Here is a 25,158-nt window from a genome sequence, read left to right on the forward strand (position 1 = left end):
CATGTACGAAGTACAGTGAAAAGTATTTTTCTGCGGCCAAGGGAGCATACACAGTACGTACATAGTAGACAAAAGAATGTGCATTGATCACCAGCCAATATGGAAGCCCTCTGAGTTTCTTGCAGGGTTGGCTCATGAACTGCTCTGGGTCAATTGTATTCACCTTGCTCCTGCTTCTATTCTTGGGGACTGAATAAATATGGTGACTGAAAGCAATATCATATGCAACTAACCAAACAACCTAGCAATATTTAGTTATAGAATAGCTTCCACTGGCATGAATCTTATCTGTCATACTTTTGCAAGATCAGGATTTTTTTGTCCACTAACAGCAAATTTTTGATATCCACAGCAAAGCACCAACATCAGGTAGGAACCAGGGGGTGAATTGGTAAGGGTTAAATTGGGCTGTACGAGCACCAAGATAAACTGTGGAAAAGAAAATTACGAGTATGGAATGGAGTAAAAGAGTACCAGTGTGAACAAGAGAGGGGAGAAGCAGAAGAGCATATCTATGTCCTGGAATGGAGGGAAGTACAGCCAGTTGGAGAAGTACTCATTTGAGCTGTGGGGAGAGAGAAGGGTAATTCCATGTCATTGTTACAATCACAGCAAGTTTTAAAACAATTTAATAAGAAAATACTATGGAAAGTTCCAATTTCTCAACAGGAAATGAGAGAAAATCCTTACAATAGTTCCATAATCATTTCACACAATATTTGATATACCTGATGCTTATTTTGTGGCCTCTTGTCTTTTCAGTGTAAACTACATTCCTTCAATATGGTCAGGGATTTTCATAATATTTTATAGAATCTACTGCAGAGGAGCAGACTCTTCAGTCTAACAAATCTATCCAGTTTTAATACTTCACACCAGCCTTCTCCCATCATTATTAGTGCTTCCTACCTCGTCCTTGCATCCCTCTATTCCTTTCTTCCACACTTATACATCCCCTTGAATGCAAACATTCTGCTTCAACTATTTGTGGCAGTGGGTTCCTTATTCTCACTATTCTGTAGGTCAAGAAAAGCCTCCTGAATTTTTATTTGATCTGTTAGTGTTTACCTTATATTTATCCCCCTTTTGGGCCCACAAGTGGAAACAATTTCTCTACATCCAGCCTTTTGAATCCCATCATAATTAAAGAAAAACCTCTATCAGGACGTGTTTTAGTCATCTCTCTCGAGAAAAAAAAGGACCAGATTACTCAATTTCTCCTGATATTTGCATGCTTCCTGTTTTTGAGTTTTCATCTTATCCAGTGTTCTGTCAACTCTTTAGAGCAATAATCAGCTCTTGCTGGTTGCATCGGCAGACATGTATGTAATGGCAGGCTAAGAGATAGCATATAAATAATGAGGAGAGGGAGGCTGATTGAAGTTTGCAGTTGACTATGTGGACAAGGAAGGGGAGGCCATTGACAATGATGGAAGGGCTGTGTCTGACAGACTTGAGCAGAACTTGGAACACAGTAGTACGACAGTGTTACATTGAGAAAAAGAGCTATTTGTTTGGTTTGGATTGGTTTGGATTTGTTTATTGTCACATGTACCAAGGTACAGTGAAAAGTATTTTTTTGCAAGCAGCTCAACAGATCATTAAGTACATGAAAATAAAATAAAATAAAAAGAAAACACATAATAGGGCAACATAAGGCACACAATGTAACTACATAAACAATGGCAGCAGGTGAAGCATACAGGGGTGTAGTGATAATCAGGTCAGTCCATAAGAGGGTCGCTTAGGAGTCTGGTGACAGTGGGGAAGAAGCTGTTTATGAGTCTGTTCGTGCATGCTCTCAGACTTTTGTATCTCCTGCCCAATGGAAGAAGTTGGAAGAGTGAGTAAGCCATGTGGAGGGGTCTTTGATTATTCTGCCCGCTTTCCTCAGGCAGCGACAGGTATTGATGGAGTCAATGGATGGGAGGCAGTGATGAACTGCGCTGTGTTCACGACTCTCTGAAGTTTCTTGCGGTCTTGGGCCAAGCAGTTGCCACACCAGGCTGTGATGTAGCCAGATAGGATGCTTTCTATGGTGCATCTGTAAAAGTTGGTAAGGGTTAATGTTGGACATTAATTTCCTTAGTTTCCTGAGGAAGTATAGGCGCTGTTGTGCTTTCTTGGTGGCAGCGTTGACGCGGGTGGACCGGGACAGATTTTTGGTGAGGAATTTGAAGCTGCTAACCATCTCCACCTCAGCCCCATTGATGCTGACAGGGGTGTGTACAGTACTTTGCTTTCTGAAGTCAATGACCAGCTCAGAGATCAGAGGAGGATGGAATATTTGGGGTTAAGGCACAGAAAAGATTAAGGAAGACAAAATAACCTTGACTCCAGTTAGCCAGAATGATGTTCAGAGGGTTTTGGCAATTTCTTTCAGGTGAGATGTTAAACTGCCCTCTCGGGTGCGTGCAAAAAATTTCCATGATGATATTCAAAAGTGTTCTCCTGGTCTCCAGGCCAATATTTATTCCTCAACCAGTGCAACTAAAACTGTTGTATTTTGATGGATGTTATTACTATTTGAAGATCCTTTTTGTAAAGAATTTGACTTTCTATATTACAACTGTGCACTTGGAAGAGTACTTAATTGAGTGGAAAGTACTTTGGGAAAGTGCTTTATAATTGTAATTCCTTTCCTTTCCTCCATCTTAGATTTTTATTTTGTCCGACACCTACGAGTTAAATATTATAATTTGATCATATAATTCTTTTTTAATGACAAGGTGGCCCTATTCTTTTCATAAGCGAATGAAAAATCAATGCTCTGCCTCATGGTGCCGAGGTTCCAGGTTCGATCCCGGCTCTGGGTCTCTGTCCGTGTGGAGTTTGCACATTCTCCCTGTGTTTGTGTGAATTTTGCCCCCACGACCCAAAGATGAGCAGGGTAGGTGGATTGGCTAAATTTCCCCTTAATTTGAAAAAATGAATTGGGTACTCTAGATTTTTTTACAAAAAAAGAAAAATCAATGCTGTTTTAATCAATCTTGCATCAGGTATACAATTACGGCTATAAGGCATTATATGTTAAGTATTTACAAGATTGATTTAAAGATTGCATTGTCTTGTTCTGAAACAAAATAGCATCTTCTTTATCTGTGAACTGATCCTCATTCAATTTTTCACTCACGAAAGTTGTTCTTTCCACTTTCAAGTATCAGCTTTTACCAGACATACCTCCTGTAATTTTAACTCCAGAAAGAGATTGGTTTGGAAGATTAATAGGTTAAAAAGCTGAAACAGAAACCCAAGCAGCCTCGAACTACCCACTTCCGTTTCAAATAGATGTGGGACAAGGGCCACTATTTTACTCTCGGGAGGTAGACTTAATTAAATTGGCCAGGTTTTGCAGGCCAGGAAAAAAAACAGGCAAAAGAGGGCAAGAAGAACTTGGTTCATCAAGTAAATGCCTTTACTGTCAGCACGTGGATGAGGATGAACAGGAAATTTTCCTCTGGGCCCAAAATGTGTAACCGATCCCCAAACCATCATAATTGCCGATTCCACACACCCCCTCCCCCCACTCCTCAATTTCATGTCACCATCACCAATATAACTTTGTCCCCATCACAATCATTAATGGCCCTGAAACATGTTCTGTATCAATCGTGCCACCAACAACCACAAAATATACTTGATCCTGGGTTCTGGCCTTTACCTCAATTTTCCTTCGGCAGCTATATCTTTTAATAAAGCTGGCTTCAAGGAAGCAAATCTGTTTTATTAAAATGTGAAAGTCTTGGAGTTAAAACTCGATGGCTTTTGGGGAACCCTGCTATTCCAGGTGTCGTAACCATAACCCCTCCCCCCCCACTCAGAACCCCACTCGCAACTGCTGTTTTCTCAGTTTGCTACATAACTCCTTTTTTTGAAAAACGTTTTATTGAAGGTATTTTAAATATATACCTAATCACAAAAATACAAAAGCCAACCGCGACAACAGGTAGCCAACCCGCCCCCCGCAACCTCCCACCACTCCAACAACAGCCCCCACTCATCTCGCTATGTTTATAACTTTTGCACTTACTGGGATTTATATTAAGATAGCCATTAATCATACTGTACATAATTGTATTGCTAAAGAATGCATCAGATTGTTGCCATTAACTGACATGGCATGGACCCGATGAGTTCAGTGGACTCTGTAAAGGTATGGCTTAGCAATAGGCCACTCCTTTGATCCCAAGGGCCACTCTACAGCACATGTGAAGAGTTAGCTTTGCTAGATTGTCATCTTTATGAGGATTTAAGAAGTTATTATTTCTTTCATCTGTTTTTTTCAATGGCTGTTTGTTTATTTGTACAAGACTAAGAATTGTGAAGTGGGGTAAAGCTTCTGTTGTTGAAGCTATGAATGACAGCGTCTGAAGAGCAGCAGTTATTTTTGCCAGGATGGAGGTCGGGGAGCAGGGCATTAAATTCTGCTATGTAGATATAGCTTAATTTCCGACACAGTGGGAGTCCCAAATCAGCTTTTATACAGGTAGGATTTACCCCCTTGATTGTTCCTGCTCTCCCCCCCCCCCCCCCCCCCCCCCCCACCAATGACGTAATGAGAATCCTAACTTTAAAAATCAGGATACTCATTTACATGAACTTGAATCTTATTATCAGGCCTTTATGCCTGTGTCCCCCACATTAAATGGTCCTCAAGCTCATGTGAATCACAACCGATGCCCCCGACATGCACCTGATGAACAAGAACTGCCAGTGGCACACAAGTGAATAGAGAAGGTTATGCCCAGACATTGCCCCCTGTCTAGGCAGTGCCGGGGGAAAGGGGAAGTTCCTTGAGGAGGAGGATTCTGTGTCCATGAGGTGGGGGATTGTTTTTTTTTAATGGACCTTTCAGAAACCTGAGCCCGCCCTACTAGCATGATGTCATAGGTACCGGCCCTTTCATTTTTTTGTCAAAGTGTTTGAAAATTTTGGGGAAAAGCCAGCGAGTCGATAGAAGCTGGGAGACCCGGCTCCTGAGAACTGCCCGGATTGCAAAGCCTCGTGAGATCTAACTTGATCTCATGAGACGTTGCAAAGAAAATCCCCCCCATTGTGGGCGGGATCACTTTTTAACAAATTTAACAAATCTGCATATTAAAGCGAGACAGCTTGTCTCACTTAAATGCGCAGATTCCTAAGAGGCATGGGATCAATCACCCTCACCTCGGACACTGGGCGAACGTCATTCCATACTGGTCTCCATAAGGTAGGACCAGATGGACACCCGTGGTGGTCTCCCAGGGAGTTGGAGGCCACCGGGTGCATGTCCTTTGGGCAGCATGGTACCCTGGCACTGCTGGTACCACCTGGGCACCCTGGCATTGCTAGCCTTGCATCCTGACAGTGCTAGCCTTGCATCCTGACAGTGCCACCCGATTGCCAGCCTGGCAGTGCCAAGGTGCCCAGTGGTACTGCCAGCTGGCAGGGGCACAGCGAGGGTGCAGGGTGCCAGGTTGGCACTGCCAAAGTGCCAAACTGGCTATTTTGTGTGCACTGGCGATTGGTCAGAAACCCTGTGCGTGTGTCGGGGGTTCCAGGACCCACCCATTGTGCGCTGGGGCTGAGGGGGTTTGGGGGCCATGTCAGGGACCTTGGAGATCGGGATGCTCCTCAGTACAAAAAACAGAGCGGCCTCTGCCGTGCTTTCCCTGTATCTAATGTGAGTGGCATTTTATAGCCATGTGTTTCTTGGTGCTGCTGGATTCTCCATCACCTCGCATCAGTTTTCCGGTGCCACGTGCCCCTGCCGGCAGGGGGATTCTCCGTCCCGCCAGCCGGCCAATGGGGTTTCCCATTGTGGGCAGCCCCACACGTGGGTGCGCTGCTGACGTAACGGACAATCCCGACAGCGGAGAATCCAGTCCAATACATTAGTGAATGATAACCAATATTTAGAGTAGCATTCAATTTTATTTCTGATGAATCAGTATGGTGCTCTAAAATTTGAGAAGATCAAATTTCAACAATTGGAAAATTAAATTAACCCCAATAGGGACAGTTTCCTTTCTTCTTTTCTTTAGAAAATATTTTATTGAAGTATTTGTAATTTTCACAGTTTTAACAATTTAACATATCTTAAATTTCTTAACTTCTTAAACATACCCGAACGGGCCAACACACGCAACAACATTAAAATAACCCATATATTAAATTCCCTGTCCTTGTCTTACACTACCAGTTTCCTTTATTCTTCAAATACCTTTTGGTAGATAGTTTGCCTTTCCATTGTGTTTACCATTTAAATAGTAGCGCTGTAATTATGCTGCTGCCCATATGGTTATGAAGACAGTCCTGAATTTCCAATGCAAATTATTGTCAATGTTACCAGGAATCCTGCATGTAAAATGAAATCAGTACTGCTCTACTTTCAACAACAGGGATTATGCAATACCTCTAAGCCTATAAGACCATATTAGTCAGCTATAGTTGTCAACATATCCTGCAAGCGCCGAGAATAGAAACACAGACCATGAACAAAACAGAAAGATCTAGAAGCCGGTTTTGCTGGAACTTGTCAAGCGTTAATGAGCTAAAGTTTTATTGCTTTTAATAACAATGTAAATTCATTATACTTGCAGGCTCTAATTTAGTCCACTATGAAGATCCTGGAACAATTATAAAAGGAAAGCCATGCAGCCAAACAAATCTAATGAAGTGAACCTTGGGTCCGATTCTCCGGTCTCGTTACGCTCACGCTCAAGCGAAACGAAGCTGGTGAATAGCGGGAGAGGCCAAAAATGAGAACCGTCCCAGGCGCCAAACAATTTACGACGCCCGCTCCCGTAAGTGCAATGGTGGTCACGCCATAGCGTGGCAAGAAACCAATTATCACCATTTCAGCCCTATTTCCATACAATCAATGGGAGCTACCATATCCAATGGCCTCCTGTCATTATTCGGCCTCCCCAGCAAGTGGTCATGCTGGCACCGATTAGTGCTCCTTTTTAAAAACATGAACCTGAAGAAGGGCTTCTGTGGGGAGCTGAGGAAGTGAGTATCCATCTTTACTAACAGGCAAAAAGCCCGAGGGCGCTGGGATTGCAACACCTGTACTCGGCTGGGGTGGCAGACCCTTGGCTGGGGGTGGGGAACCCTCCTTGGTACGGCCGTGATGAGAGGGTGGGGGGGAGGTGCAGGGGGGGCAACCGCTCGCGACACCACTGTGTGTACCGTTCAGGGGACAACCCTTGTCCCTGCCCACCTGCCCCAATGCACCATTGTACCGACACCCTTGGCAATGCTCCTCAGTGACAAAGTCTACAGCGTCTCAGCAATGCCCACCTGTGACTGGGACAAGCTACTCAACCATGCCCATCTGACAGCGGAACATGTCCCGCAGAACCTCATCAAGGTCAGCATGTTGCCTGGGTGACATCCCCCAGCGAGGGGGATATTACGTAAAAACCCTCTGCCATGGTGCCAACGTCGTGCACCAGGCTCTCCACTGCGGTCGCCTCCCTAGTAGTGTTGGCCTCAGTGCCACACATTGCCGGCGCCTTCCCCTGCACCCGAGCCTCTGGGCCTGTTCCAATTGGCTATAGATCTGCTTGAGTGTCGCTGACACCTCCTTCTAAAAGTCCCAGCTACTCCCTAATGTCTCCAACAGCTCCGGGTAACCCTGTTCCACAGACTCAGCATCAGGCTGGGACCCAGCTGGGCCCTGGGATCCAGCAGACCCCTGACTGCTGTCTCGCCTTGAGATTCCTGCTTCCACCTGATGTACATCAGCAGTAGTGTGGTGCTCCTCAGATTGTACCCCCACAGCCTGTCCACTAACATATCCCGTATCTGTGGTGAAGGGTGGTGGGGATGACAGCTGTGCTGCGACTATTACGGTGATGTCCTCGGAGCTCTCCGAGGTGCGAGGTGTTCTCCCGGGAGGCTGTGCTGGCGCCATCGGCTGAAGGACCTGCGGGAGAATGGACATGAGGTCAGTGGGAGGGAGGAATCAGTCAGTAAGGCAATTACTACTCACGTTTGACAGTTCCTCTGGCTGGAGCCCGGTGGTTTCTAACCTCTACGGCACCACCATCCTCCGCGTTGGTGACCGTTCTGTCCTCGGCCACCTCAGTCACTTCCAGGTCGGAGTCGCATGCAGAGTTGGGGGGCGGATTCTCCCGTGGGGGCAGACAGGTCTCATGGGGGCTGGGGGATTGGTGTTGACTCACTCGTGCTGCCCGCTGTAGGTCATTGACCTATTCTCAGCACTGGAGGACAGTCCTCCTAGTCACACTCCCAACACCACCTCATCCCAGGCAGCACTGGCTGCCCTATGGCTAATCCTCTGGGACCCTTGGGGGAACAGGACATCCCTCCTGGCCAGCCCTAAATCTTGGGCTGGTCTCCTTGGTGCCATTATTGCCAGCTGGCTGGAGTTGGCTGAGCAAGTGCAGTCCAAAGATGTGCGGGTTAGGTGGATTGGCCATGCTAAATTGCCCGTAGTGTCCTAATAGGGGTAAGGTTAAGGGGGGGGGTTGTTGGGTTATGGGTGTGGGGTGGATGCGTGGGTTTGAGTGGGGTGGTCATGGCTCGGCACAACATTGAGGGCCGAAGGGCCTGTTCTGTGCTGTACTGTTCTATGTTCTATGTTAAGTACTTCTCCACCTTGTTATGGGGGGGGCTGGCGAGCACAGTGCCGGCAAATCAGCTAGCGAGCCTTCATTTGCGGTGAGAAGGCCTTGGGGCCTTTTTAAGTGGACCAATTAACGTCGAATAGTATTGTCGGCCTCGCTAGGCTGAGCGCCGGGAAGCTCACGGCAATTCCCACTCGTTATAACACTTAGAAATCTTTCCGGAGAATCGCACCCTTATGTTCATGTACTAATGCAGTTTTTAGTAGCCTGGTTTCCTGAGGACATGAGGCTGGATTCTCTGGTTGCCGACGCCGAAATCGTGTTCGGCCATCGGCTGGAAAGTCACAGTGCCTGATCAAATCTCCAGGGGCGGCGCTGCTTTCGCAGTGTTCAGCCCGCTCCAAAGCTGTGTACTCTCTGAGTATCAACATATCGACAGCCTCAGGACATTGCCTGAGGCCCACCCCCCCGATGCCAATATCATCAAGGCAAGTAATAATAATAATTGCTTATTCTCACAAGTAGGCTTTAATGAAGTTACTGTGAAAAGCCCCTAGTTGCCACATTCTGGCTCCTGTTCGTGGAGGCTGGTACGGGAATTGAACCTACGGGAATTGCTGCTAGCCTTATTCTGCATTACAAGCCAGCTGTTTAGCCCACTGTCCTAAACCAGCCCCTGAGGGCTGTACCAAGTAGGTAAGTTGTCAAGCGGTGGTAGAAAGTCTGCAAAGCGATATTGACAGGTTGAGTGAGCGGGCAAAACTTTGGCAGATGGAGTATAACATGGGAAAATGTGAACTTGTCCATTTGAACAGGAAGAATCGAAAAGCAGTATATCCTATTTAAATGGAGGGAGATTGGATAAAGAGGGATTTGAGTGTTCTGGTGCACGAATCACATTAAAGTTTGTTTTAAGGTACAGCAAGTGATTAGGAAGGTAGATGGAGCATTGCCATTTATTACAAGAGGAATGTGATATAAAAGTGGGGAGAAAAACAAATTACTGTGAATGCTGGTATTTGAAGCCAAAGAGAAAATGCTGGAAAATCTCAGCAGGTCTGGCAGCATTTGTAGGGAGAGAAAAGAGCTAACGTTTCGAGTCCAGATGACCCTTTGTCAAAGCTAAAAGTGGGGAGGTTTTACTGCATATGTGCAGGTCTAGGTGGGATCATGGGTATGATTTACCTCCATTGCATTAAGTGCGGAATGCACATGAAAAATGGTCTTTTACCCACTGACCACAATGCGCCGTATTTTCTATTTCCTGCTTGTAAGGGCCATTCTTGTTGATTCCCTTATACCCCATTTCTTTTACTTTGTCGCTAGCATTTTTGATCCATGGATATTAAATGGACATATACCTTTAAGTCAAGCAGAGAAAGTGAAGAACTCAAAAGTTGCAAAATAGTACACTGCTATGGAGATAAAACTTTTGAGCAGCAAACTATCTGGCAGTCGAGAGATGGGGGAGATTCGGGTCGATTGGTTGGCTGGTGGCTAATGGATTGGCCAAAGATCATATTCTGCCAGGCGACAGACAGTGATTGGGTTCAGCCAGGTGGAGATTTTCAGAGAGAGATTCTCCTGGACATTGAGAGAAGAAGCTGTGAGTTGCTCTCTCTCTCTTTCCCCAAAAAAGATTTCCTGCCTGCTGTTTCTGAGTCTGCAGAGATGTGCTGAAACCCTGATGAATCTACAGTGAAAACCACAACAGACTGAAAGCAAGTACCTCATACAACCGAAGGCCTAGTCACCCATCTGAAACAGACACTTTTATCTTTTTACGTTTAGTGATTTTTTTTGTTTACACCCCTCTTTCCCCTCTCTGTTTGCCTTGCGTGTATGTCGAGGATGAGGCGAGTTAGGGGGGGGGGGGGGGTTTGGAATGAGATAATAGTTAATGAGCTGCATTTGCTGCCTATTTAATTATAGTTATTGTTATTAATAAAAAATAATTTTGTTTAAATTTACAAACCTGGTGACTGTAGTTATTGGGCCACCATAGACCAAAGACTTTGGGTGTGTTGTAAAAATTAATGGTTAATTTCAATTGTGTTGCGACTCTGGGTCAAGTGGGGCTGGAGCCCAGGGTGTCGTAACACACTGCATTCATTTTTAAAATTAAAAACAAAAATGTTTTTAAATTTCAGAGTACCCAATTATTTTTGTTCAATTAAGGGGCAATTTAGCGTGGCCAATCCACCTATCCTGCACATATTTGGGGTGTGGGGGCCCCACACGGGGAGAAAGTGCAAACTCCACACAGACAGTGACCCAGAGCCGGGATTGAACCTGGGACCTCGGCGCTGTTAGGCAGCAATGCTAACCACTGCGCCACCATGCTGCCCACATACAGCATTAATGGGAAGCACGCTGGATGAGTGACAGGCAACGTCTGATTTGCACGCCCTACTGTCAGCTCACCACTTCTTCACTGCGAGCACCATGTTTAAACAGCACCCCTGCACAGCTTTGTCAATCACTGCAGGCCTGTGCATCTACAGATAAGACAGGTGGCTCCAAAATCCAAGAACACAGCTTCCCAAAATCAGTGACACTTATGTTGCAGTCGAGGCCCGACATGAAGATCGCTACCCCTACTTTGGCCACACGAAGTCCAGCAAGATCATCGATTTGGCATGGGAGGCAGAAGAGGTCAGCAACCCAGTGCAGGAAGAGGATAAATGATTTTATCCATGCCGTCAGGGTAAATCAACAATCTCATCACTCTTTACTCACACACTCACAAGCCCACCACGCATCCATTGGCAGCTCAGGAGACATCACAACTCACTCTCTTCCACGAGAGCCTGGCCATTATGGAGGCCCCCCCCGGTGATGGATCTCTCCGCCCCCCCACCAGGGCGGCCGCGGACTGAATCTGCAGCTGCCACCCAGAGTGCCCGTCGGGTGGAACCGTGTTAGAACCACGCCGGCAGGAACTCGGCCAGTTGCCGGCAGAGAATTGCTGCGGTGGCCTTTTTCAATGGCCCCCGACTGACGCCTGGAGAATCACAGGAGCAGCGTCACACAGAGTTTCGGATTATATGCCTATTCTTCACCCCCGTGCCATGCGCGATTTCAGCACGGAGGCTCAGAGAATCCCGCCCCATATTCCCTCCTGTGTCCTTCACTTTCCCAATCTCCCTCACAGCCTTTGCTTCCTCAACTGGTGCGCTAGCATCCTACTCGTCTTCTCCCTATACTCTTACACCCCCCCCTCTCAACTGCCCCACCGCCTTTCCCATAGATAGTAGCCCAAACTCCATCTGCAGCCTCTGTCGCTCTTTCAGCAGCCCCGCCTCCGGGGCATCTGCGTACCTCCCATCCACCTGCAAGATTTCCTCCACGATCCTTTTTATCTCCGCCTGCTCCGCCTTCTCCCTATCGATATAAAATTCCCCCTGACCACTGCCTTCAGTGCCTCCCGTACCTGCTGAGACCTCCCCCGTGTCATTAATCTCCACATATCCCCGGATGGCCTTCCTCACCTGCTCGAAGACCTCCTCCTCCGCCAACAACCCCACTTCCAACCTCCGTTGCGTGCGCTGGCCCCTCCTTTCCTCACCCGCAGGTCCACCCAGTGCGGGGCATGGTCCGACACCACTATTGCCGAGTATTCAACATCCACCACCTCCGCAAGCAACAATGAAAAACAAAAAAGTCTATTCGGGAGTACACCTTGTACACATGGGAGAAAAATGAAAGTTCCTTCACCCTCAGTCTCCGAAATCTCCATGGATCCACCCCCTTAGCTCCTTTACTGGTGCCGACACGCTCCCAGACCTCGAACTCGACTGATCCAGTCTCGGATCCAGAACCGTGTTAAAATCCCCCCACCATAACTAGCCGATGTGAGTCCAGGTCGGGAATCTTCCCCAGCACCCACCTCTTAAATTCAACGTTGTCCCAGTTCGGGGCATAGATATTCACTGATACCACTGACATCCCCTCCAATTTCCCACTCACCATAACATATCTACCCACAGGGTCAGCCACTATACTTCCACTTCAAATACCACCTGCTTAATAATCGAAATCCCAACTTCCCTCTCGTTTTACAATCAATACTGAGTGAAATACCTGCCCTACCCATCCCTTCCTCAGTCTAGTCTGGTTCCCCCACCTTCAGGTGAGTCTCCTGTAGCATGGCCATGTCTGCCTTCAAGCTTTTTAAATGTGCGAACACACGGGCCCTCTTGACCGGCCCATTCAATCATTGCACATTCCACATGATCAGCCTGGCTGGAGTGCACCTTACCGATCAACCATAACCCTTCTTGGGCCAGCCTCCAGCCTGCAATCCGCACCTCGTCACGCCCGCCCTCGGGCGTCCACCATCATCGATCCTCCTGCTACCACTTTTTACAAGCCCCTCCTTTGTCAGCAGTTCATCCCCCCACTCCCCGCCAAGCCCCCAGAACAACAACCCTGACAATCCCCCCACTAACAACAATCCCCCCCACTAACCATTCGCTCACCCTTGCACTGCGCTTCCGTGAATAGCCCACCCAGCTAGCCTGGTAGCCCCTGCCCATGGTGCCTAGCATCCTACCCGACACTGAATCCACCCCCCCCCCCCGCTCAACCAATGTACTAGTACAAACAAAACAACCCCACCCCCAAGCCCAATCGAAGAGAACAACCCCGCATCCCCCTCCAAAGAGCAGAAACAAACCAAGAGCAAAGCACTGGCCCCAAACAAAGTATAACAGTGACCTAACCCCAGAAACAGAAACACAACGCCAAAAGCATCTCCACCAATGTTCAATATCGTTCTTTTCCTGACAGTCCATTATCTCTGACAAACTCCCTCGCCTCCTCTGGCATCTCGAAATACAGTTCCTGGCATTCATAGGTCACCCACAAGCGCACCGGATACAGCATACCGAACTTCACCCCTTTCTTGAAGAGGGTCTCCTTGACCTTATTAAAGTTCGCTCTCCTCTTGGCCAGCTCTGCACCCAGGTCCTGATACATGTGGAGTTCACTGCCCTCCCAGGTACAGCGCCTCGTTTGCCTGGCTCATCTCAAGATCTGCTCCTTGTCCTGAAATCAGCGCAAACACATCACCATCGTCCTCGGCGGCTCGTTCCCACGCGGCTTTCCTCATTAACGCCCTGTTCGCTCGATCCACTTCCAGAGGTCGTGCGAATGCTCCCTCTCCCAGTTGCTTCTCTAACATCTTCCCCACATACGTGCCGGCATCCACTCCCTCCCTTTCCTCCGGCAGGCCCACGATTCTTATATTCTGCCTGCGCAACCGGTTCTCCAACTTCTCAACTTTCTGTTGCAGCCGCCTCTGCTGCTCTCGCATCAACCCCATCTCCGCTGCCATCGAGGTGAGCTGCTCCTCGTGTTCCCCCGCCACCTCCTCCAGCTTCTGGAGCGCCTGCCCTGGGCCTCCAGCCTTGTCACCACGCGGTCGATCCCAGCCTTTATCGGGTGCACCGCCTGGTAGATCATCCAGATTATCCTTTCGTTGCTGGCTGGGTGAACTATTTACCCTTCAGGAAGCCCACCAGCTGCTCCATTAACCACTGAGCCGGCAGGGCCGCTCTCTGCCCCTCCGCCATCTCCACCTGTGTCACAGGCACCACACCAACTTTTCCTAACTGTTCCCCTCTTTTGCGACCACTTCTGGTCCTCGACTCCATGCTACCAACACTCCTGCACCTTTTTTCCACCACACATCCATCCGTTAACCGGGAAAAAGGTCCAAAAACACTGCCACGAGCTCGAGCCAACAAATGTGTGACCACACACCAGGGCCACCACTGGAAGTCCCGATGCAAATGTATTTAAATAATGATCCCATGTATGGTGGGATTGACAGCTGGAGCGCACAATCACGACCTGATTTTACAATGACCTAAAACCGATTTTTGAACTTCTCCCGATATTTTCCGCTCTCGCCGGCCATGATGCCTGCTATTGATGGAAGTGGAAATCCTGTCCACTTCTAGAGTACTGTACAGTTTTGGTCTTCTTATTTAATGAAAGATTCTTGGTTAATAAAGCCTAAGTTCACTCACTCTCATCGTCTTGCAGTGAATTAATGGCACATCAGTTACCCAGGTTGTTCAGAAGATGTGGAGATTATTGTGTTCTGTGACCTTGTCTTTGCAATGATTCATACTGGTGACTGAACTAGAATGATGATTTACTGATCAACATGTAGAAAGGTAACAAACCGAATACTGTACAGATTAAGATCCAGGTGAACTCTCCTGGAACCTACCTGTGTGCAACTGTCCTGTTATACACCTTACTACCAAGTGACGAGAGTTGGATGTCACATGACCGATGCCTGATGCCACCAGCTGGTTGGAGGTCGCATTGCTAACTATATACAATATTATTCACAGATATATCGCCACATTCACCTTCCTTTGGAGATGTTAACCTTTATATACAAAACATGATTGGTATCATTATTTAAACCATATGGCATATGTACATACAGATTTAACTGTACTTTAGTTCACATGATATGCCTGCTAAGTGTGTCCCTTGTGCACAGCTCATTGTACATCTCCAACCGGATCACCCTGCTGATCGCCTGGACTCTTGTCAGCTTTTTTGAAGACTGGTTTCCGGGCTGATCTTTTGTGCCTTATCCTTTTGACGCAATGCTTTTTGAAGGCACCTGTATCCTTGCTGGCCATGCCTTCGTCACCTGTATCCTTGGTGGCCATGCCTTCATCACCAGCTTTTCTTGTATGCTTATGCAATGCTTTCTGCTGCTGTGCCATTGTGTATTCTCTGGCGTGTCGGCCACATTGTCGACGTCTTGTTGCTTGGTGTCATCAGTGAGACTCACGGTATCCACCGCTCTACTTCTCTTCTTTTTTTGTTTTGACAACAATTTTGTGACTGACTTTGTGACTGCTCCTCTTTTTTTGCTTGGGTTTGGTAATCTCTATCTTGCCGCTGGCCTGGCCATGGGAGTAGTCGTGTTTGGATCGTCTGTTGAGACATCTGGTGTTGGCGTGTTTCCGTAAAACATGGCACCGGCTACTTGCGGACCCGGTCTGCCAGATAGTGCCCCCTTGTAACCCCCCTCGCCACTCCCGGACTACCCCCCACCAGTCCCCCAGCCCCTGCCTAAGTCTCCCCCCCCCCCCCCCACCCCCCGCCAGCGGAATGGCTCCTCCCGACTGGCGGCGCTGGACTCAGTCTGCAGCCACAACGCGAGGTCCCCGAACGTTGTGAGGACACACGCCCCATCGGGGACTCGGCCCATTTACGGCAGAGCACCGGGAGAGGGCCTCAGGTGACGTCCTGAGGCCGCCTCGATGGCATGCGGTGTGCTCCATGAGTACGCTGTTTTTGAGGGGGCAGAGCATCGCAAAAACGGTCCCCCCCCCCCCCCCCCCCCCCACCCCCGAGTCCAGTGCAAACGTAGATTCTCCGGCTGATCGATGAACGTGATTTCGGCGCTGACGATCAAAGAATTCCGCACATGAAGTTTGCATTTGATGGTCTTGCCCCTTTCATTGTCCCTTTGCAATGATTCCAGATCAGCTGTCTTATTGCAATACTTCGAATGCAGGGTCACCCCTCAATTCCTGCACCCAAGAGAACACCAAACATTACAAATCAATCCTGGTTGTAACAGACCTGAAGCTTGGATTTGATGGTCCTGTCAAACCCAATTGTCCCTTTGTAATGATTCCAGATCAGCTGTCTCATTGCAATACTTCAAACTTCAGGGTCACCCTCAATTCAGTCAAACCTAGGAACATGTCCCAAATGTACCACGGCCAGAATAATGCCCCATTATAACCAAAACCCAGGATTTTCCAATCCCTATGAAAGCAAAGGATTGCCCCCAAGTACAGTCACCAATACCCCATATTTGTTTCCATGCTGTGGTCATGGCCACATTCGCTTCCCTTCCCTAACTTCTGTCACTCGGCCTTGTTGCACTGCTGCAGACTTATTGGTGTTTCCATACTGTTGTTGGTTTAGGGATTGCAGGATTTTGACAAATTGTAGTGGAGAAAATGGTGATAAATGATCAAGCCAAAATGTTGTGTAAATTGGAGTTGATTGTGTTACTCTTAGATGTTGCTAAAGCCCTTCTCCCTGCAAGCTGTGGGGTGGTAGTTTATAGCACAAGCTATCTCCTTCCTGAAGTGAAATGAGGCGGTGGTATTGAACTAAATCCCACTCTTCTCTTCAGTATTGCTAATTATCTATTTATTAGATAACTACTTGCAACTGCCTGATGTTGCATCCACTTTGCTATGTATTCTCTTTCTTTAAAATGTGAAATCATAATAACCAAATAAAAGGCTAATTTCCAGTTTTCAAAGAATAATGGATGCAATTATGTAAGACAGTCTCCAAATCAGCAATAAATATCTTAATTTGTCAGTTAACAACAATGGTATTTAGCATTTTCAGTCACTGCAGGTCACATTATTTCTCATAAAACACATTCACTTCAGTTGCAACAGTGGAGCTGTGGCAACAGGAGATCCACCAGCGAACTGAAAATGGGGCATTTTAACTGGTAATAATATTTAAGATATCTCTAATTGTTGCACATTCAATATTCACCTGGTGAGTAGAGGTTTAGGATTTGTAAATGATTGTTGCCTTTTGGTTCACTGCATTTTTTTGTAATTATTGCTGATTTTTTTTTTTCTTTCTATCCAGAAATACAAAGATGTAGAACCCTTTATAAAGATTGAAGAGGTGGACGGCGTGGAATTGGTAATGCAGTTTGGAGAGAAGATGAAAGAGATGTTGGGAAGGAAAGTTGAGGCAGTGAAGGTACAAACTAATATCTGTATCCCTGCAGCTGTTTTCTATCCATGTGGGATTTTCAAGTGTTGCATAATTAAATTCAACCGGAAAATCGGGCAACCTACCAACAAGCTCCTAAATTGTTGTTGTACCCAAGATTGAAATTTCAACCTCTCTGTAGGACTTGAATATATAATCTAGGCTGTTGTTCCTAAGGATTGATGGGAAATTGTCGATGCTGCTGTCTTTTGGATGTGATGCCAAACAGTGGTTAAATTGTGAATTAAATTTCCCATGAAATTATTCACAGAGCTGGGAGTTCTCCTAGTGTTCTTTCTCAGCCATCAAGCAGACCATCCTATTTGACCACTTAACAACAGTTGCTATATTTCCAAATTATTATTTGTGAAGTGCTTTAAATAATTTCTGAAATGCTCTGGAATACACTCCTTGCACCTCGTCACCCCTCTACCTCGCTTTCTTCCTTTAAAATAGCCCTTAATCCCTATATCTTTGACCAAGCTTTCGGTCATCTGAGCTAAGATCCCCTTACGTGGCTTGTTTTCATGTTTTGTTTTCCCATGCTCCCGTGAAGCAGCTGGGAACATTACGTTAAAGGCATTGCATAAATATAAGTTGTTATTACTTCTGAGTGACCTGATAGGGCATTGCAAAATGCAAATTCATTTTCTCACCTTTCAATCTTCTTCACTCATTAGATTAAATTACTGTAATTATTTTAAATGTGGTACCTAAATTTTACAAAATAGCATTTTAGTGTGGGGGGGAGGGGGGGGGGAGGTCGTAATATAAGGGATGTCCAAAATACACAATCGTTGTGCCACTTCTAAAAATCCCAGTGTTACTGTGCTTTGCTAAGAAGTACCTACCCTGTGCTGAAGAATGTATGCAAATGACCACATAATGGCAGGATGACATTATCTGCCAGACATGACAAACTTAACTCATGGCAATATGAAGCTGGTATCAGTGTGAATCAAGGTAATTGAGACTTTTTATTGCCTCCAGTATTCCTTATTTATCTGGTATTTCTAGATCAACTTCAATCAGAGTGTTTCCTATCTCAAACATTAATTTACTCCCAGAAACTGTTATGATTTCCAAGATTACAGTCTTTCTAGTGTTGTGCCTTTATTGAACTGAATGTATGATGGCTCCCCCTGACTTGTGCCTCACAGCAGAGGTCACATAACTACAGAAAGCCAGTTGGGACATGTAGCAATGATTGCATTTCGAAACCCAAACATCCCCCTTTCATAATGAACAAGAGACACTGTGGTAGTCACCACTGATGTGCATACTGCATATATATGTGTTTTACTATAAGGCCCCTGGACTACAGGTACGGGGTAGGTCCCTGCCTGCTGGCCCCGCCCAGTAGGCAGAGTATAAATATGTGTGCTCCCCGTACAGCAGCCATTTCGTCAGTTGCTGTAGGAGGCCACATATCTCAGTGTAATAAAGCCTCGATTACATTCTACTCTCGTCTTCTCATAATTGATAGTGCATCAATTTATTACACTGAGATTTTTCAGAGATGGACCTCCGCAACAAGCTGGATCGCCTGCAGCTGCATCCTCAAGCAGACAACACCAAAAAGGACTTCGAACATTGGCTAGCCTGTTTTGAAGTGTACATCGGTTCTGCGCCAGACACAATTCCAGAAGCACAGAAGCTCCAGATCCTGTACACGCGGCTGAGCTCCAACGTCTTTCCCCTCGTTCAGGACGCGCCGACCTACACAGAGGCTGTGGCGCTACTGAAGGAAAACTACGCTCAGCGGACTAACAAAATCTACGCCAGGCATCTCCACTCCATGCAGCGCCAACTTCCCGGTGAGTCGGTGGAAGATTTGTGGCGTGCCCTGCTTGCACTAGTCAGAGACTGTGACTGCCAGGCCGTTTCAGCCATGGAACACTCAAATCTGCTGATGAGAGACACATTTGTTACGGGCATAGGGTCTGACTACATCCGCCAGCAGCTCTTAGATGGGGCCACGCTCGACCTCACGGCGACCAAAAAACTAGCACTCTCACTTACGGTCACATCATGCAACGTTCAGGCCTACGCACCCGACAGCGCGGCCCACCCCCCTATGCATCGTGGACCCCACAGACGGCCACCCCATTGTGGACCCCATCAGCGACCGTCCTCAGCCAACCCCACACCTGTGCCGTGCGGCAGCCAACCAACCCCGTGGGACCCAAATGCTACTTCTGTGGGTAGTCAAAACACCCCCAACAGCGCTGCGCGGTGCGGAGCGCCCTCTGCAAGGCCTGTGGCAAGAAGAGACATTTCGCTGCAGTATGCCAGGCCCGCTCAATTGCCGCTATTGTCCCGGCACCCCCCACGTGCGGCCAGTGGGCACCGCCATCTTCCCCTCCTCGGACCACGTGCGGCCAGTGGGCGCCGCCATCTTCCTCTGCTCACAACATGTGCGGCCTGTGGGCGCTTCCATCTTGTTTTGCCCAGGACCAATGTGCACCGCCATCTTGCCTGCCCCAGGACACGTGCAGCCCCAGGACACGTGCAGCCCCAGGGCGCCGCCAAATTGCCTCTCCTAGGACACGTGCGGCCCGTGGGTGCCGCCACCTTACCCGACTCAGGACCCCTGCCCGTCGGGCACCTCATCAGGCTGCTCATCACCTGCAACCGCTGACGACCAACTGATGACCGACCTCGGTCACGATTAACCAGTCTCGACCACACAACCTCGCGACCGCTTCAACAAAGGTGAAGGTCAACGGGCACGAGATCTCCTGCCTGCTAGACTCTGGGAGCACTGATAGCTTCATTCACCCCGATATGGTAAGGCGCTGCTCCCTCGCGGTACACCCCGCTAACCAGAGAATCTCCCTGGCCTCTGAATCTCACTCTGTGGCAATCCGGGGATACTGCATCGCCACCCTCACCGTCCAGGGCGTGGAGTTCGGCGGCTTCCACCTCTACGTCCTCCACAATCTCTGCGCTGCCTTGCTACTCGGCCCGGACTTCCAGTGCAACCTCCAGAGCCTAACCGTGAAATTTGGTGGGCCCCTACCACCCCTTACGACCCTTAAGGTTGACCCGCCTTCCCTTTTTGCAAACCTAACCCCGGATTGCAAACCCGTCGCCACCAGGAGCAGACGGTACAGCGCCCAGGACAGGACCTTTATCAGGTCTGAAGTCCAGCGGCTGCTTCGGGAAGGCACCATCGAGGCCAGCAACAGCCCCTGGAGAGGCCAAGTGGTAGTGGTCAAAACTGAGAAGAAAAACAGGATGGTCTTTGACTACAGTCAGATGATCAATCGATACACGCAGCTCGACGCGTACCCCCTCCCACGCATATCTGATATGGTCAATCAGATTGCACAATACTGGGTCTTCTCGACAGTGGACCTGAAATCTGCTGACCACCAGCTCCCCATCCGTAAGGCGGACCGCCCACACACTGCATTCGAAGCAGACGGCCGCCTTCACCACTTTCTCAGGGTTCCCTATGGCGTCACCAACGGGGTCTCGGTCTTTCAACGGGAGATGGACCGAATGGTTGACTAGTACGGACTGCGGGCCACTTTCCCATACCTGGACAATGTCACAATCTGCGGCCATGACCAGTAGGACCATGACGCCAATCTTTCCAAATTTCTCCACATCGCTACTCTCCTCAACCTCACACATAACAAGGAGAAGTGCATGTTCAGCATGAACCACTTAGCCATCCTCGGCTATGAGGTCCAGAACGGAGTTCTGGGGCCTGACCCCGATCGCATGTGCCCCCTCATGGAACTCCCCCTCCCCCACTGCCCCAAGGCCCTCAAACGATGACTGGGGTTCTTTTCGTATTACGCCCATTACTATGCGGACAAGGCCCGCCCACTCATTCAATCCACCATTTGTCCCCTGACGGCCAAGGCTCACCAGGCCTTCAACCGTATCAAGGCCAACATCGCCAAGGCCGCGATGCACGAGGTCGACGAGACGCTGCCTTTCCAAGTGGAGAGCGATGCATCAGATGTCGCTCTGGCTGCCACCCTCAACCAGGCAGGCAGGCCCATGGCATTCTTTTCCCGCACCCTCCATGCCTACGAAATTCGGCACTCCTCTGTCGAAAAAGAGGCCCAAGCCATCGTTGAAACTGTGCGGCATTGAAGGCATTACCTGGCTGACAGGAGATTCACTCTCCTCACTGACCAACGGTCGGTTGCCTTCGGTTTTAACAAAAACTGAGTTTAGGAGGAACTTCTTCACCCAAAGGGTTGTGAATCTATGGAATTCCTTGCCCAGTGAAGCAGTTGAGGCTCCTTCATTACATGTTTTTAAGGTAAAGATAGATAGTTTTTTGAAGAATAAAGGGATTAAGGGTTATGGTGTTCGGACCGGAAAGTGGAGCTGAGTCCACAAAAGATCAGCCATGATCTAATTGAATGGCGGAGCAGGCTCGAGGGGCCAGATGGCCTACTCCTGCTCCTAGTTCTTATGTTCTTATGTTCTTATGTTCTTATAAACATAGCGGGGCAAGATCAAAAATGATAAAATCTTGAGGTGCAAGATCGAGCTCTCCACCTGCAACTACGAAATTTTGTATCGCCCCGGGAAGCGCAACCCCGATGCCCTATCCCGAGGTACATGTGCCAGCGCACAAGTGGACCGACTCCGGACCCTGCACAACAATCTCTGTCACCCAGGGGTCACCCGTATTTACCATTTCATCAAGGCCTGCAACCTGCCCTACTCCATCGAGGAAGACAGGGCGATCACCAGAGACTGTCAGGTCTGCGCGGAGTGCAATCTGCACTTCTACCGCCCAGACCGTGAGTGCCTGGTGAAGGCCTCCCGCCCCTTTGAACGCCTCAACGTGGACTTCAAAGGGCCCCTCCCCTCCACCGACCGGAACATGTACTTCCTCAGTGTGGTCGATGAATATTCCCGATTTCCCATTGCCATCCCATGCCCCGACATGACGTCTGCCACCGTCATCAAAGCCCTCAACACCATCTTCGCTCTGTTCGGTTTCCCCGCCTTTGTCCACAGCGTCCTGGGATCCTCATTTATGAGCAATGAGCTGCGCTAGTACCTGCTCAACAAGGGCATTGCCTTAAGCAGTACGACCAGCTACAACCCCAGGGGAAACGGGCAGGTGAAGCGGGAGAATGGTTCGGTCTGGAGGGCCGTCCAGCTGGCCCTAAGGTCCAGAAATCTCCTGGCCTCCCGCTGGCAGGAGGTCCTCCCCGTCGCAACACTCCATTTGGTCGCTCCTGTGCACCGCGACTAATGAAACCCGTGAACGTCTCTTTGCCTTCCCTTGGAAGTCTACCTCCGGGGTTTCGCTCCCAACGTGGCTGGCAGCTCTAGGACCCATTCTCCTCCGTAGACACGTGCGACTCCATAAGGCAGACCCGTTGGTTGAGAGGTTACAGCGACTCCACGCGAACCCGCAGTACACTTACGTAGCGTTACCCGATGGCCGCCAAGACACAGTCTCCCTCAGGGACCTGGCACCAGCTGGTTCCACACACACAACCCCCCCTCTGCCCCAGCACCACCCTCCCTTCCCCCGGCGCACCCCACCGCAGCCCCTGCTCCGGAACAATCCGTCCTCCCCTTGCTCCCACCCGGGGATGAAAAGGATTTTGACACACTCCCGGAGTCACCGAAGACTAAGCCGCCGCCTGAGTCGCTACCAGCACTGCGGCGCTCTCAATGGCAGATCAAGGCACCGGACCACCTGAATTTGTAATATTATCTGTAATTTTAAACACAACTTTCTGTATTTTGTTCTCCACTACCCCTGCTGGACTCATTTTTTAACAGAGGGTGAATGTGGTAGTCACCACTGATGTATATACAGTATATATATATATATGGGTATTACGGTAAGGCCCCTGTACTACAGGTACGGGGGTGGATCCCTGCCTTCTGGCTCCGCTCAGTAGGCGGTGTATAAATATGTGTGCTCCCCGTACAGCGGCCATTTCGTCAGCTGCTGTAGGAGACTCCACATCTCAGTGTAATAAAGCCTCGATTACATTCTACTCTCGTCTTCTCGTAATTGATAGTGCATCAGACACAAACACCCCCATTTTCCTAACTAACAAAAGGCAAATCTGCATGCACTAATGTCATGTGAAAGGACTGATGTGCCATCAATTATAACAAAGACGAGTTAGAACAAAGAACAAGGAAAATAACAGCACAGGAACAGACCCTCCTAGCCTGCGCCGATTCAGATCATTTATCTAAACGTGCCGACCTCTACCACTTTCGCTGGCAAAGCGTTCCAGGCACCCACCACCCTCTGCGTAAAAAAACCTTCGACGCACACCTCCCTTAAACTTTCCCCCTCTCACCTTGAAATCGTGATGCATTGTAATTGACACCCCCACTCTTGGAAAAAGCTTGTTGCTATCCACCCTGTCCATACCTCTCATAATTTTGTAGACCTCAATCAGGTCCCCCCTCAACCTCCGTCTTTCCAACTAAAACAATCCTAATCTACTCAACCTTTCTTCATAGCTAGCACCCTCCATACCAGGCAACATCCTGGTGAACCTCCTCTGCACCCTCCCTAAAGCATCCACATCCTTCTGGTAATGTGGCGACCAGAACTGCACGCAGTATTCCAAATGTGGCCTAACCAAAGTCCTATACAACTGTAACATGACCTGCCGACTCTTGTACTCAATACCCCATCTGATGAAAGCAAGCATGCTGTATGCCTTCTTGACCACTTTTTCGACCTGCGTTGCCACCTTCAGGGTACAATGGACCTGAACGCCCAGATCTCTCTGTACATCAATTTTCCCCAGGACCCTTCCACTGACCATATAGTTTGCTCTTGAATTAGATCTTCCAAAATGCATCACCTCGCATTTGCCTGGATTGAACTCTACCTGCCAAACTCTCCAATCTATCAATATTTTGTTGTATTCTCTGACAGTCCTCCTCGCTATCTGCAACTCCATCAATCTTAGTATCATCTGCAAACTTGCTAATCAGACCACCTATACCTTTCTCCAGATCATTTATGTATATCAGAAACAACAGTGGTCCGAGCACGGATCCCTGTGGAACACCACTAGTCACCTTTCTCCATTTTGAGACACTCCCTTCCACCACTACTCTCTGTCTCCTGTTGCCCAGCCAGTTCTTTATCCATCTAGCTAGTACACCCTGAACCCCATGCGACTTCACTTTTTCCATCAACCTGCCATGGGAAACTTTATCAAACGCCTTACTGAAGTCCATATATATGACATTGACAGCCCTTCCCTCATCAATTAACTTTGTCACTTCCTCAAAGAATTCTATTAGGTTTGTAAGACACGACCTTCCATGCACAAAACCATGCTGCCTCTTACTGATAAGTCTATTTTCTTCCAAATGTGAATAGATCCTATACCTCAGTATCTTCTCCAACAGTTTGCCTACCACTGACGTCAAGCTCACAGGTCAATAATACCCTGGATTATCCCTGCTACTTTTCTTAAACAAAGGGACAACAGTAGCAATTCTCCAGTCCTCCGGGACCTCACCCGTGCTCAAGGATGCTGCAAAGGTATCTGTTAAGGCCTCAGCTATTTCGTCCCTCGCTTCCCTCAGTAACCTGGGATAGATCCCATCCGGTCCTGGGGACTTGTCCACCATAATGCCTTTTAGAATACCCAAAACTTCCCCCTTCCTTATGCCAACTTGACCTAGATTATTTAAACATTCATCCCTAACCTCAACATCCGTCATGTCCCTCTCCTTGGTGAATACCGATGCCAAGTACTCATTAAGAATCTCACCCATTTCCTCTGACTCCACGCATAAATTCCCTCTT

At 48.3% G+C, this 25,158-nt stretch overlaps 1 protein-coding gene and 1 long non-coding RNA gene across 5 annotated transcripts in view; one reads left to right on the top strand and one right to left on the bottom strand.

Annotated features, from left to right (window-relative positions):
* Window positions 1-25,158, bottom strand: part of LOC119955324 — a 201,871-nt gene that overhangs the window by 93,162 nt on the left and 83,551 nt on the right. The gene's annotated exons all lie outside the window — the stretch shown is intronic.
* The window catches only part of cacna2d4a (calcium channel, voltage-dependent, alpha 2/delta subunit 4a), a 591,407-nt gene that overhangs the window by 39,535 nt on the left and 526,714 nt on the right, over window positions 1-25,158 (top strand). For all 4 annotated transcript variants that reach the window (XM_038781413.1, XM_038781415.1, XM_038781414.1 and 1 more), the window contains exon 3: window positions 17,244-17,360. In XM_038781413.1, coding sequence (XP_038637341.1) covers window positions 17,244-17,360 — 117 coding nt within the window. The remainder of the gene's footprint in view (window positions 1-17,243; window positions 17,361-25,158) is intronic.

The sequence above is a fragment of the Scyliorhinus canicula genome, chromosome 20 (assembly GCF_902713615.1).
Source record: "Scyliorhinus canicula chromosome 20, sScyCan1.1, whole genome shotgun sequence".
In the NCBI taxonomy this organism is placed as follows: domain Eukaryota; kingdom Metazoa; phylum Chordata; class Chondrichthyes; order Carcharhiniformes; family Scyliorhinidae; genus Scyliorhinus; species Scyliorhinus canicula.